The sequence below is a fragment of the Hyla sarda genome, chromosome 10 (assembly GCF_029499605.1).
Source record: "Hyla sarda isolate aHylSar1 chromosome 10, aHylSar1.hap1, whole genome shotgun sequence".
NCBI classification, from domain to species: Eukaryota; Metazoa; Chordata; class Amphibia; order Anura; family Hylidae; genus Hyla; species Hyla sarda.
Window position 1 is genome coordinate 15092362 of NC_079198.1, and position 15108 is coordinate 15107469.

The 15108-nt window shown below is 43.0% G+C and overlaps 1 protein-coding gene across 7 annotated transcripts; it reads right to left on the minus strand.

The window, feature by feature from the left end:
• Window positions 1–213: 213 nt before the first annotated feature.
• Window positions 214–13335, minus strand: LOC130294196 (fish-egg lectin-like). 7 transcript variants are annotated; one of them, XM_056543733.1, is made up of 5 exons: window positions 12839–12867; window positions 6943–7179; window positions 6596–6823; window positions 1912–2245; window positions 214–459 (listed from the first exon to the last, which is right to left on the minus strand). In XM_056543733.1, the coding sequence occupies exons 2-5, from the start codon at window positions 6989–6991 to the stop codon at window positions 294–296; spliced, it is 777 nt and encodes a 258-aa protein (XP_056399708.1). In that variant the 5' UTR covers window positions 6992–7179; window positions 12839–12867; the 3' UTR covers window positions 214–293. The 7 variants fall into 7 exon arrangements, with proteins under 7 accessions (XP_056399708.1, XP_056399709.1, XP_056399711.1 ...); XM_056543734.1 differs by having other exon boundaries at window positions 6943–7140; window positions 12839–12858; XM_056543736.1 differs by having other exon boundaries at window positions 6943–7068; window positions 12839–12856.
• Between the last annotated feature and the right edge of the window lie 1773 nt (window positions 13336–15108).

Consider the following 15108-nt stretch of genomic DNA (forward strand, 5'->3'; position numbering starts at 1 on the left):
CTTGCAACTCAAAGCAGGGGCAGACCCAGTTCATCGGGAAGATCTCTGGCATCCGGTAGGATGAAGAAAAATGCAGAAAATAAAATAGTTTGAAAGCTCGATTTTATTCCACATTAGAGATAAGAAGTACCTTTTTTTTTATTTTTTTTATTTTTATTTTTTAGATAATTTTTTTTAGATTTTTTTTCCGTTATTGCCCTGTAATTAATTCATTTCAACTCACAAAAACAAAAAAAACAAAGTGAATACTTTTTGCTCCATTTGGCTGTGTGACTAGTGATCCTGGGATCTCATCACAGGGTTGGGACAACGGAGCCATTGACTTTGCATTTATAGATGTTTCCATTCGTGGTGAGAAGCCACAGGTTTCCATCATCATAAGATACATGTCGGAAAGTGCCACAGAAATCCGTCATAGTCCAAGAGGTCCCAATAGGATTTCTAGCCGAGATCCCTTCCCTGAAAAAGAGGTGGTACATTGATTATGACAGTCAAGTGATAACTATGGTATAATCTTACATTGTGCCCAGCTGTGACCTGCTTCACCAGCCAGTATTGCGTCCACCACTAGGGGAGCCCTCCACATAGATTTATATTGCTTCTATTAAAGGAATATTGTAGTGCAAAATAACTTATCCCCTATCCGAAGGATAGGGGATAAGTTATTTTGTACTACAGTATTCCCTTAATATCAGCTAAATGCTCAAGCTGCTCCTAGTGGTTTCCGCATATAAACAGAATTATGTTATTTATCTTTACAGAAAAGCAGAGCTCCCCTATAGAGATATATCCTGAAATTATCACCACAGAACTTGGGTCCCATAATGACATGGCCATTAGACAGATCCTCACTGGGAGTGGGACCACTTAAAGGGGTACTCCAGTGGAAAACATTTTTATTTTTTAATTACCTGGTGCCAAGTTAAACAGAATTGTAAATTACTTTTATCTAAAAATCTTAATCCGTCCAGTACTTATCAGCTGCTGTATGCTCCACAGGAAGTTCTTTCCTTTTTTGAATTTTTCTGTCTGACCACAATGCTCTCTGCTGACACCTCTGTTCATGTCAGGAACTGTCCAGAGCCGGAGAGGTTTGCTATGGGGAATTGTTCCTGCTCTGGCCAGTTCCTGACATGGACAGAGGTGTCAGCAGAGAGCACTGTGGTCAGACAGAAAAGAAATTCAAAAAGAAAAGAACTTCCTCTGGAACATACAGCAGCTGATAAGTACTGGAAGGGTTAAGATTTTTAAATAGAAGTCATTTACAAATCTGTTTGACTTTCTGACACCAGTTAATAAAAAAAAAAATGTATTCCACCGGAGTACCCCTTTAAATAGGGGATACGTTTTGTTATGATGGATAACCTATGTGTAGGATGTATACCAGTGTCAGATTGGGGCAGGGGGGTCTGACCACTGGGACCCCTCACAATCTCCCACCTGGCTCTCTGCATGAATGTGTCGGCCATGGCATGATGCTGTGGCCGACACAGTATCTCCATGGGAGAGCCAGAGATACAGCACTTGGGTATCTCCAGCTCTCCTCTAGAGATAAAGGGATATGTCGACTACAGTTTTGTGCCGTCGTCAACACACTCCATTCATATAGAGAGCTGGGGCCCCAGGGCAGGGGAGTCCTAGAGGTTGGACCCCCCGCGATCTGACAGTTATCCCCCATCTGCAGGATAAGTTTTGTTATACTGGACTATTCCTTTAAGATTAAGGAGTAGACATATTAGTCCAGTGATGCAGATGCAAAATCATCAAATATTCCCAAATATACTAAAGACACGCAGAACTTGTACAGGATGGAAGTCAATCTCATGACTCTATTGTGTCAGTCACTATACCACTACAACCTGTTTATATACTATGTATGATAGTGATATTCAATGTCTACTAAGCTTTTACCTTTTATACACATTTCCTTGGGCGTTCACACCATACACAGAACCATCTGTGCCGACCTCCACCATGACCAAACTGCCTTGTATCTGCTGCCACCGACTTCCCCGACAGGATGTGGGCTTCACATCATAGCGGTAATATATGTTATTGGCGGAATTGACACCCCAGCAGCCATAAGGGCCACAGCTGTAATACTTCAGAGCCCCCTCTAGTTGGGTATAGGCGAAGACGACCGATCTGGAAATGGTTTGATCCTGGCTCAGGCAGTAAATGGCGTCCCATGCGTTGGCTCCAGACAGGAATTTATCCCCACCTGCGTCTATCTGCTTCAAAAGACCTAGGGCAACAAAATCATGGATATTTTTTAATGAGACAGATAGATAGATATGTGGTGGCCCAGTACAGGAGTTGCACCCCTGTATCCTTGCTTCCCAGTCAGGCAGACTCCATTCAGTGACCCCTGGGCCCCTCTTTCATCTGCATTCCCTAAATAGTTAACTAGCACCTGTGTTATCTAATGCAATGTATATAACTTGTCATTTACCTTTAAATACTGTTGTCATGTGTTGTAACCAAGGAAGGCACCAGTGACCATGTGACTTATAAGGTGACCTATGGGACCCCTCCCGAGACTCCTCCATATATACCCTGGGGGGAGCTAGTTCAGTCTCTTGTGTAGTTGCTGCTGAGGAACAGTGGGGTCCTGAGAGAGTGTCTGGTGTCCTGAGGAGGCCTAAAGTCTACCACGCATCCACAAGTCCACTGCCCCACAGGTGAAGGTCAAAAGCTGGTAAGCTACAAACGGGGTGAAGTCTGACTAGTCAGTCCCAGTCAGGTCAGTTAAGATTAATCTGTGTCAAATCAGCGTGGTCCTGCATCAAATTATCCAAGTCCACTACAAGCCCCAACAAGCCCTAAGGTCTCTGAAGTCACTGGTCACTTCTGTGGGCCTGGCTAAGCTGTTAAGACTGTTACACCTGTCTAACTCAGTAAAGCTGTCGTTGTTCCGTAACTTGGCATCGGAGTCATTATTTGCCCCCGTGCCTAGCCCAGGACCCAGCGGTATACCTTCGAGTGGTGAAGAGGTTAAACCACGCCCTGGCGTCATGAACACAAGGGGTTAATGCCATCTGCCCCTAGGGTAATTCCATCTGCCCTCATCACACCCTCACCACAGATAAATATGAGATAGATAGATAAATCCAAAGAAGAAGCAGCACAACCATAGGTATATCAAGGATGGTGGGTGCCAGCAGATAACGGGCCAAGTCACGGTCCGTATACTTCAAGGCAGTATAGGAATAAGTCTGCAGCACTCCAATCCAATTCCTATACCGCCTAGATCAGTGTTTCCCAACCTTTTTCAACTTAGAACCCCTCGGAAAAAGGGTGAGGGGGGTAAACAGCCACAATGCACAACATCAATTTATCTGTTGGCTATGTAGATTACAGTGCTGCTTTATACAGCAACTCACAAGTGACGTCTTCTAAAATCATTGTCGTTCCCTTCTCTTCTCCGGGTCATCATAATGATTTCTTCCAGCCACAATTCTTCACCATTAAACCAGCAAAATAAACCTATTAGGCTCTGCACTTTTCGTGCATCAGCCTTCAGATTCCCCTTTTACAAGTGAAGAGGAATACAGGGGTGTATAGGTGTAAAGGGGTAACAGAGGGGTGTAGAAGAGTGTACATGGGTAACAGGGGTGTTGGGGGTGTAGAGGAGTGTACATGGGTGATAGAGGGATGTCGAAGAGTGTACAGGGGTGACAGGGGGGGGTGTACATGGGTAACGGGGTGTTGGGGTGTAGAGGAGTGTACATGGGTGACAGAGGGGTGTTGAGGGGTGTACATGTGTGACAGATGGGTGTAGAAGAGTGTACATGGGTGACAGGGGTGCGTAGGGGTGACAGAGAGGTGTACATGAGTAACAGGGGTGTTGAGAGTGTAGCGGAGTGTACATGGGGGACAGAGGGGTGCTGAGGGGTATACATGTAGAAGAGTGTACATGGGTGACAGGGGGGCATAGGGGGTGAAAGAGGGGTGGACAGGAATGACAAGGTGGTAACGGGGGTGGACAGTTGTGACATGGTAGTAACAGAGGGGTGGACAGGGGTGACAAAGGGACAGAGGGGTGAATAGCGGGGGTTGGACATTGGTGATGGGGGTGACTGGGGGGTGGTCAGAGGGGTGGTGAACATGGGTGACAGGGGTAGACAAGGTGGACATGGATGACAGGAAAGTGGACAAAGGTGAAAGGGGTAACAGAGGGGTGACAAAGGGGAGTGGACAGGGGTGACAGAGGGAAGAGGGGGCAGTATCTTGATTAAGCTGAGCTGTTTTTCAATGTCCTTTTGCAGGGGGCCAGGAAGATGTTCCTGGGGCAAGAAGAATGGATGCTCCTGGGACCGGGAGGATGGATGCTCCTGGGGCCTGGAGGATGGATGCTCCTGGGGCCGGGAGGATGGATGCTCCTGGGGCCGGGAGGATGGATGCTCCTGGGGCCGGGAGGATGGATGCTCCTGGGGCCGGGAGGATGGATGCTCCTGGGGCCGGGAGGATGGATGCTTCTGGGGCCGGGAGGATGGATGCTCCTGGGTCCGGGTGCGGATGGTCCTGCGCACCATTCCAATTGCATATATTCCCTTCCCGGCCTGCGCGCCTGTGACTCACTCATGGCCATGATTCACAGGCCCGCAGGCCGAGGCAGGAGATTAAAAAAATAATAATTGCCAGAGAGTCGTGATGGGACCCGGTTGGGAATCACTGGCCTAGATAGATATGAGATAGATCGACAGACAGATAGATATGTGGTGTCCCAGCACCAACTGCTGTCCTGGGGCTTCGGACTGCTTCAGGCAGCTTGGCAGCACGGGGTGTTGGGCCCACTAGAAACTTGCAGTTAAATTAATTATGTTTACATTATATAGCAAAATAATATATTTTCGTAAATCAATTCTGTTACTAATATATGTATGTATGTATGTTTTTCTGTTACTGTACCCTTAAATGAGAGCAGTAAACCCCATGTGACCCTGCCTGCCAATGGGAACCCCTAAATTCTCACCCTTATAGTGTAGCTGGGGAGGAGTTGCCCCAGTTTCACAGTAGTGTGGCTCCTGAGCAACAGTGTGGTTCGGGTGTGCTGCGTGGAGAAGCTTCAATGAAAGGCCTAGCTCAAATCTAATTTCTCTGGTCATTCTGTAAGACAGTTATCAGTAACCTGACATCGGTGCGTTCATTTACTCCCTGTGTCTGGCCCAGTAGAAGCTGTCTCCAACCTTGGACCATGTATAGGCTAACAGTGCCCTGGCGTCACAAAGTGATAAGATATTTCTGCTAACACTCCGTGGCTATCACAGATAGATATATATGAGATAGATATGAGATAGATAGATAGATAGATAGATAGATAGGTAGGTAGATAGTCCAAAGGGACTCCAATGGATGTGATAGCAAGTCAACTTTTTTTTTTACCCAAGTCAGATATTGTATTACTGTTTTACTGCACATCCACAACCTGTATTACTGTACATATTGTATTATCTTTTTGATAAGCTAGAGAAACCTGTCTGTCTAAACCCTCAATCTCTCTGACACATACCACGACTGAGGTAGACTGTGTCCACAAGAACCTTTACTAATCTCATGTATTCAGACATAACAGGGAAAGCAAACACAGCAGCTCTGGTATGTTCTGCAGAACCTGCTAAGTGTAATTCAGAGTAAATACTATAAATACCAGAACCGCTCCTTATAGCAATAAATCATCCACCGCTACAGAAAATTGTGTCTAATGTCTACATCAATCTTTTACTATAATGTTCATGAAATAGTGACTTAAGGCGTTTACCACTTTGGGTTATCCTTCTTTTGTTACAAAGGTCCTTAGGATTTAAGAAAGTGTGGGCGTTCTTTCTGCTAGAAACCCCATTAAAGGGGTACTCCAGTGGAAGAAAAAAAAAACATTTCAAATCAACTGGTGCCAAAAAGTTAAACAGATTTGTAAATTAATTCTATTAAAAAATCTTTACCCTTCCAGTACTTTTTAGCAGCTGAATACCACAGAGGAAATTCTTTTCTTTTTTAATTACTTTTTAGTCTTGTCCACAGTGCTCTCTGCTGACACCTCTGTCCATGTCAGGAACTGTCCAGAGCCGCATAGGTTTGCAATGGGAATTTTCTCCTGCTCTTAACAGTTCCTGATACGGGCATCAGGTGTCAGCAGAGAGCACTGTGGACAAGACATAAAAGAAATAATAAGAAAGGAGAAAAGGAGAAAAAAGAAAGAAACTTCCTCTGTAGCATACAGCTGCTAAAAAGTACTGGAAGGTTAAAGATTTTTTAAGAGCAGGAACAATTCCCCACAGAACCTCTCCTGCTCTGGACAGCTCCTGACATGAACAGAGGTGTCAGCAGAGAGCACTGTTGTCAGACAGAAAAATTCAATAAGAAAAGAACTTCCTGTGGAGCACACAGCAGTTGATAAGTACTGGAAGAATTAAGATTTTTAGATAGAAGTCATTTACAAATCTGTTTAACTTTCTGGCACCAGTCGGAAAAAAAAAATTCTACCGGAGTACCCCTTTAATGGTAAAATAGTGGTAAGAGGGTTTGTGTTGCTTACTGTAGTCACCCCTGTATCTACAATATAGAACAGTAAAAGGCTCACAAATAGTCCTCTTACCGTTAACAGCCACCCAGTTGCCATCTTGTAATTTATAGATATTATTCGCCCTGTTGACTCCCCAGACACCGGCTGGACCGACCGACACATGGATCAGTTTGCCAGGAATCAGCTTCCAGTTTTGGTCCACCCATTGGTAGATGTTGTCATCATTGTTCACACCATAGACCTGACCGGCACCTGCATCGATCTGCTTCAGATTTCCAGGGATCACAGTGCACTGCAGATCTGAGAAGAGAAGCAATGATAAGGTTAAGAGTAGAGAACCACAGACTAAAGATAATCTACAAGAAATAACAATGTATAACAAACATTTTACTCCCGGATTCCATATATAGCCAGGTTACCTGCAGCGGCTCCTGTACACAGCAGTAGAAGACCAAGGATCTGGATCATGGTGAGTCCTTACTGTGATGACCGACAGGTTCTGCACCTTTTACAAGATGCCCAAACTCCTCCCCGTGTCACATAATCTATAATAAGGCAGGGACGAGTGGTGACGTTCTCCATCTCTATCAGGTGTATAGAACTTGTGTAGTTTTGTTCTATAGGACAGTGATTGTGTCAGGTATTAGGACACTGCCCTAGTTCACAAGATCCGCAGAGAAGAAGAAAATAAAAAGACTGCTGTCAACCCTTGAAGGGGTACACGGGTGGAAAACTTTTTTTTAATCATCTGGTGCCAGAAAGTTAAACAGATTTGTAAATTACTTCTATTATAAAATCCTAATCCTTCCAGTACTTATTAGCTGCTGAATACTACTTTTCTTTTCTTTTTTGGAACACAATGCTTTCTGCTGACATCACGAGCACAGTGCTCTCTGCTGACATCTCTGTCCATTTTAGGAACTGTCCAGAGCAGCATATGTTTTCTATGGGGATTTTCTCCTACTCTGGACAGTTCTTAAAATGGACAGAGATGTCAGCAGAGAGCTCTGTCATCCAAAAAGAAAAGAATTTCCTCTGTAGCATCCAGCAGCAAATAAGTACTGGAAGGATGAAGATTTTTTTAATAGAAGTAATTTACAGATCTGTTTAACTTTCTGGCACCAGTTGATTAAAAAAAAAAGTTTTCCTCTGGAGTACCCCTTTAAATGGGCACTGTCAGATTCAGTCACTTTTTATATGTTGTGCATCTTGGCAAAATATTAATCTTTCTAATATACTTCATAAGAAAATTTTATATGCTTTTTATAGAAATCATAGCTTATAAAAAAAGACCACTAGGGGTCTACATACCATCCAGAACATAATCCTGTGCGGATGGAGCATCATCTTTGTCCGAGCTCAGGCACAGGCCGGGATAATGGGGGAGATTTATCACAACCTGTCCAGAGGAAAAGTTGCCCAGTTGCCCATAGGAACCAATCAGATCGCTTCTTTCATTATTAACAAGGCTTCTGCAAAATGAAAGCAGCGATATGATTAGTTGCTAAGGGCAATTTAGCCACTTTTCCTCTGGACAGGTTTTGATAAATCTCCCCCAAAGTCCAGGAAGTGAGGGCAGTACTAACACTCTGTGCTCACTCCTGTCCAGTCTATCAGAATCCTGTCTGAAAACAGTGAGGAAGGGGTTACAGAGCAGCCTGCAGTGATTGGATAGAGAGACCCATAGGGAGTCATATAGAGTAAGGACACGCCCCCTCCAGAACACAGGATAAAAACCAAGTGAGCAACAAAAAAAAAGGTATAGGTGGAATATGACAGGTACTCTTTAACTCTTTCCCAACCCATGATGTACATGTACATCATGGGTCGGCTGATGGGAATATGGTGCGGGAGTGAGAAACAGGTCCGCATCATAACTGACAGATGCCTACTGCTATTAGCAGCTGACCTCTTGGCGGTAATGACAAACATCAGAGATCACTCAATTAAATGGTTAAATGCTGTGATCAATAGTGATAACGGAATTTAAACATTATATGCTGGCAATTCCTGGTGTCCATTACTGAACTGACTGCTCCTGTACCGCCAGCTGTGACATGAAAATCCAAAAGAAAAGCACCATAGGCAACTCCAATAACTTCCAGGCAAGAGAACCTGCCACATCAGCATCCAAAACAGTAAACAAGGTAAATGACAAAACAGAGAAACAAAAGAAACCAAATTCTACTACCTCCATCTCCGCAGAATTTACTTTCTTTTTTTTTTTTTACACACACACACATATATATATATATATATATATATATATATATATATATATATATATATGGTATATATCCAACAAAAGATAGCGCAGCACTCCTAGGTTGTATCCAAAAAAATTGGAACCCACATGCATTGTTTTGGGAGTGCTGCAACTATTCTGGTATTTATCTATATATATATATATATATATATATATATATATATATATATATAGTGTATATATATATATATATATATATATATATATATTTTATAGTATAACAGAGGTAACGCCAAAACACAGAAGCCATCAACAAAAAAGACAGGCGGGAGACAGTGTACTTAACAGAAAAACTGCCTTGTTATATTGATAATGGTTTAAACTGAGGATCTTTATGATTACACTAATTCCCAATTCATATAGCTTATAAAGTTTTCCACCCCTTTAAATAAGTGACATCCAAACATGCGAAAAAAACAACAACACAGTCTTGAAATCAGGGCACATGAGGCAACAAAAAGTATTTTATTTAGTTTTAAATTACCTCTTTTATCAGTTCAGGACAGTGAGCGTACAGGTATGCCCTTGTGTCCTGTACTTAAGGACAAAGGGCGTATCTGTACCCCCTGAATGCTTAGGTGAGTTTGGAGCGAGCTACCTGTTATTTAACCCTTTAGACGCCATGATCATTGCCGATAACATCATCTAAAGTGAATATGAGTTGCTGGTAGCTTAGTGGAGAAAAAATTGTAGAGGAGGGTCCCATTACCTGCCTCCTGATGCAGATCGCTGATCCACAGGTGTAGCTTGGCCTAGCGAATCTATCTAAGTGGATCCCCAATCATACTGTGTAATGCTATGCCATAGGCATAGCATTATACAGTAAATGCAATCTAATGATTGCATATGAAAGTCCTCTATGGAGACTTAAAAAGTATAAAATAAAACATTTAAAAAAGTTTGGGAAATTATATCCCTCTCTCCTAATAAAAAAATTAAATCACCCTTAACATTTTTCGTATCGCCATGTGTGTAATTGTCTAAAGTATTGAAATATAATGTTTATGATCCTGAACGGTAAACTGAATATATAATAAAAAAAAAATACCAAACACCAAAAATACGGATGTTCAATTTTGATTGCTAATAAAAAGCAATCAAAAAGTTTCATTAAAACAGTTAAAATCGTATCATCAAAAATGGTATCAATAAAAGCTACAGATCATGGTGCAAAAAATGAGCCTTCAGACATTCCTGTATACCGAAAAATGAAAAAGTTATAGGGGTCAGAAAAGTTTATGCATATCAATTTTGTAAAAAAAAGTTAGCTTTTTTTTTTTTTTAACGTAGTACAATAAAAGAAAAAACGAAATAAAAGGGTATAATTTTAATCACATTGACCTACAGAATAAAGATAATGTACTATTTTTACCAAAAAACAAACCCCCAAAAGTTGGTAAATAAAAGATCTTATTACAAATTAGATCTTATAATTGGTCACGTAAAAAACAAGCCCTCATATGGGTCTGTAGGTGGAAAAATAAATGAGTTATGGATTTTAAAAGGGGAGGAGGAAAAAACAAAAAATGCAAAAATTGAAATGGGCCCGGTCCTTAACCCTTTAAGGACTCAGGGTTTTTCCATTTTTGCACTTTCGTTTTTTCCTCCTTACCTTTTAAAAACTTTTTATTCATTTTTTCATGATATAAAAAGTGACCAAAAAGAAGCTATTTTGGACTTTGGAATTTTTTTGCGCGTAGGCCATTGATCGTGTGGTTTAATTAACAATATATTTTTATAGTACGGAAATTTCCGCACGGGGCGATACAGTTTTTATTTTATTTTTTTTTTATGGGAAAAGGGGGTGATTCTTACTTTTATTAGGGAAGAGGTTAAATGATCTTTATTAACTTTTTTTTCACCCTTTTTTTTTTGCAGTGTTATAGCCCCCTCTAGTGGCTATAGCACTGCACACACTGATCTGCTACATAGATCATTGCCATGCATTTACATGGCAATGATCAGTATTATTGGCAGTCGATTGTTCAAGCCTGGATTTTGGGCTTGGAGCAATCAATCGCCGATCGGACATGCAGGAGGCAGGTAAGGCACGCTTCTGCTGCGTCCTAGCTGATCGGGACATTGCAATTTCACCGCAATGGTCCCGATCAGCCCCACTGAGCTGCTGGGAGTGTGTTTTTGTTACTTTAGACGCGGCAATCAACTTTGAACACCGCGTCTAAAAGGTTAATAGCCCGTGGCACAATGATCGGTGCTGCACGCTATTAGCCCAGTCCTGGCTTTTATTAGCCGCTGGGACCGACCGGCTGTGATGCGGGGTCACGGCATGACCCCGCTTATAGACCGAGAATGGGCGCAGGGTGTACAGGTACGCCTTGCGTCCTTAACCCCTTAAGGACGGACCCGTTTTTTACCTCAATGACCAGGCTCTTTTTTTGAAATTTGACATGCATCTCTTTAAATGGTAATAACTTTAGAACACTTTTTCTGAGCAGAGTGATTCTGAGATTGTTTTTTCGGGACATATTGTACTTTATATAACTGGTGCATTTTTGTTGACACATGCAGCATTTTTTGTGAAAAACTTTCTGGCGTTTTTTTTTTTATGGTGTACACTGTGCGGTAAAAGTGATGTTATATTTATTCTGTGGGTCAGTACGATTATGGCGATGCCCATTTTATATGGCTTTCTATGTTCTTTTTCCTTTTCTGAGCAAAATTATTTTTCTGTCACTAATTTTCCAACAGCCGTAACTTTTTTATTTTTCGTCCGACGCCATTGAATAAGGGCTTATGACCAGGCTCTTATTTTTTGCAGGATGAGCTGTACTTTTTTGTGCTAGGTGATACCTTTTGATCTTTTTTATTTCACTATTTGTACCAAAATTGGCAAATTTGGTGCTTTTGTTGATGTTTTTTTACGGCGTTCACCGTGCAGGATAATTTACATTATAATTTTATAGTACATACATTTGTACTGCAGCACAGTATGACCTGATGAGCTGCACACTGTACAGCCTGTGCGATCCAGCCTCTGGCTGAATCTCACAGGCTTCCGTAGCAGGCATACAGGAGGTCATGATCTGACCTCCTGCTGCCATAGCAACCAATGGCAACCCGAGATCGTATCACGGCGGCGCCATTGGTGAATAGGGGGAGAGTGCTCCCCCTGTCAACACCATAGATGCCGTGATCAGAATTGATTACGGCATCCAGAAGTTAATGCTGCCGCGATCGGTGCGATCGCAGCTCCGGCAGCTGCAGTGGGACACCGGCTGTGATTAACAGCCGGGTCCCATCACCGATATCCTGCGCTGCCCACGGCAGTGCCGGAGATTGCTAGGACGTATTGCGCGAACGTGACGGATGCTTGGACGTATGCATACATCCTATAGCGGGAAGGGGTTAAGAGGTTAAGGCCAAAATAGGCTTATGTCCTTAAGGGGTTAAAAAGATTTGATATGGCCTCTGGTTTCTTCCTGGACTCTCCACACCAAGTTACATGAGCCACCATCTTTCCTCTATGCCAGAATTTAAGCTGTAAGGTAAAGATCTTAGGTAATGATGTGTGGTAAAATTGTGAGGTAATGATGTGAGGTAAAGATGTGGGGAAACATTTTGAGGTAAGCATGTGAGGTAAAGTTGTGAGGTAAAGATGTGAGGTAAAGATGTGAGGTAAAGTTGTGAGGTAAAGTTGTGAGGTAAAGTTGTGAGGTAAAGTTGTGAGGTAAAGTTGTGTGGTAAAGATGTGAGGTAAAGTTGTGAGGTAAAGATGTCAGGTAAAGATGTGAGGTAAAGTTGTGAGGTAAAGATGTGAGGTAAAGATGTCAGGTATAGTTGTGAGGTAAAGATGTGAGGTAAAGATGTCAGGTAAAGTTGTGAGGTAAAGTTGTGAGGTTAAGATGTGAGGTTAAGATGTGAGGTAAAGTTGGGAGGAAAAGTTGTGAGGTAAGGATGTGAAGTAAAGTTTTGAGGTAAAATTGTAAGGTAAAGATGTGAAGTAAAGATTAGGGTTGCCACCTGGCTGGTATTTTACCAGCACAGCCGGTATTTTAGACACCCTGCCAGCATGTTTTATGTAAAAATACCAAATGGCAGTATTTCTCTAAGCCCTCTGTGCTGTGAGAGGGAGAAGAGAGCTAACCCCGCCCACTCCCTTTGTCAGCTGAGCTCTGATTGGTGGAGACTTCTCCCTCACACACAGGCCTGTCATCTGCCTGCACAGAACTCAGCAAACTCACCTTGATGCTACACTAAGTGATAGCAGCCCCTGTAAGTACTCACACAGTGTCTGATAAGGGGGGAAGATGGCAGAGCAGCAGACTGAGGATAACATTGGAGGAGGATTGTTTTTTGTTAGTTTTTTTGTTCAGGATCTTCCACAACTTCAGGACCATGGTGTGTCTGTTCAGCCTGTGCCTCCTTTAACCTTGAGCCTTAGGGGAGCACAGACAGGGCACACTGGGAGTTGTAGTACTTGCATTTTTACTCTGTGAAATACAGTTCTCCTATGACTCCGCAGCTTCTGTAGAATTATGTCCTTATTAATGCTGCAGATTTTTCTGCCTTTTGGCCGCAAAATCTGCTGTAGAAAATGCGCAGTGGGAACTGTCCTTAAGCTGCGTTCACATGGGCAGATTTGTTTTCAAACTCGGGCCATGTTTTTCACTGTGAGTTTAAAAAATTCCGCTGTTGTAAATTTTCTGCAGACAGCCCGTCCCCATTCACACTCAGCGGGTAACACGGTATGAGTTTGAAAACAAATCCGCTCGTGTGAACACATATTTTGCTGTTCATTGCTGATTTTCTGCAGCTGATTTAGCTGACCTTTGAAAATCAGCAGCAAAACACACAGTAAAATATCCACATGTCAATGTACCTGTCACAATTCGGCTTACAGGTTGTGGATCCACTGTGTCAGCGAGGGATTGGCGTGGACCGTGCTGGTGGACCGGTTCTAAGAGGCTACTGGTGTTCACCAGAGCCCGCCGCAAAGCGGGATGGTCTTGCTGCGGCAGTAACAACCAGGTCGTATCCACTAGCAACGGCTCAACCTCGCTGACTGCTGAGAAGGCGTGGGACAGAAGGACTAGGCAGAGGCAAGGTCAGACGTAGCAGAAGGTCGGGGCAGGCGTAACAGTACCCTTATGCAGAATGATAGCTTGTACGGTGGTATTGTTCAGTCATGGTACGACGGTGTTATCTAGTCTTGGTATGATGGTATGGCTCAGTCATGGTATGGCGGTGTTATCTAGTCTTGGTATGGTGCTATTGTTCAGTCATGGTATGGCGGTGCTATCTAGTCTTGGTATGGTGGTATTGTTCAGTCATGGTATGGCAGTGTTATCTAGTCTTGGTATAGCGGTGTTATCTAGTCATGGTATGGCGGCGTTATCTAGTCTTGGTATGGCGGTATTGTTCAGTCATGGTATGGCGGTGTTATCTAGTCTTGGTATGGTGGTATTGTTCAGTCATGGTACGACAGTGTTATCTAGTCTTGGTATGGTGGTATGGTGGTATTGTTCAGTCATGATATGACAGTGTTATCTAGTCGTGGTATTGTTCGGTATTGTTCAGTCATGGTATGGCGGTGTTATCTAGTCTTGGTATGGTGGTAATGTTCAGTCATGGTATGGCGGTGTTTTCTAGTCTTGGTATGGTGGTAATGTTCAGTCATGGTATGGTGGTGTTATCTAGTCTTGGTATGGTGGTATTGTTCTGTCATGGTATGGTGGTGTTATCTAGTCTTGGTATGGTGGTATTGTTCAGTCATGGTATGGCGGTGTTATCTAGTCTTGGTATGGTGGTATTGTCCAGTCATGGTATGGCAGTGTTATCTAGTCTTGGTATGGTGGTATTGTTCAGTCATGGTATGGTGGTGTTATCCAGTCATTGTGTGAAGATATTCAGTTACAGTATTAGGCTGCATTCACACCACGTTTATGGCAGACAAGGACCGGATCCGGCTGGGAAATGTGCAAACCGTGCGCTCCTGTATCCCAGCTGGTCCCATTCCCGCATCTCATTTATTTGAACGAGCTGACCGGAGTCACATAGTGACTCCTGTCGGCTCATTTTCTCCCCATATCCGGTTTTGTGACCGGACTAAAAACCGTAGTATACCACAGTCCTCAGTCCGGTCACAAAACCGGATACAGGGAAAAAATGAGCCGCCCGGTGTCAAAATCTGACTCTGGTCAGCTCATTCAAATGAATGAGATGGGGGCCGGGCCTGGGATACGGGAGCGCCCGGTTAGCACATTTCCCAGCTGGATCCGGTTCCCATATGCCATAAATGTGGTGTGAATGCACCCTCATTTAAGGTAGGAGAAATAAATTTTATTGTATGTGGCCAATG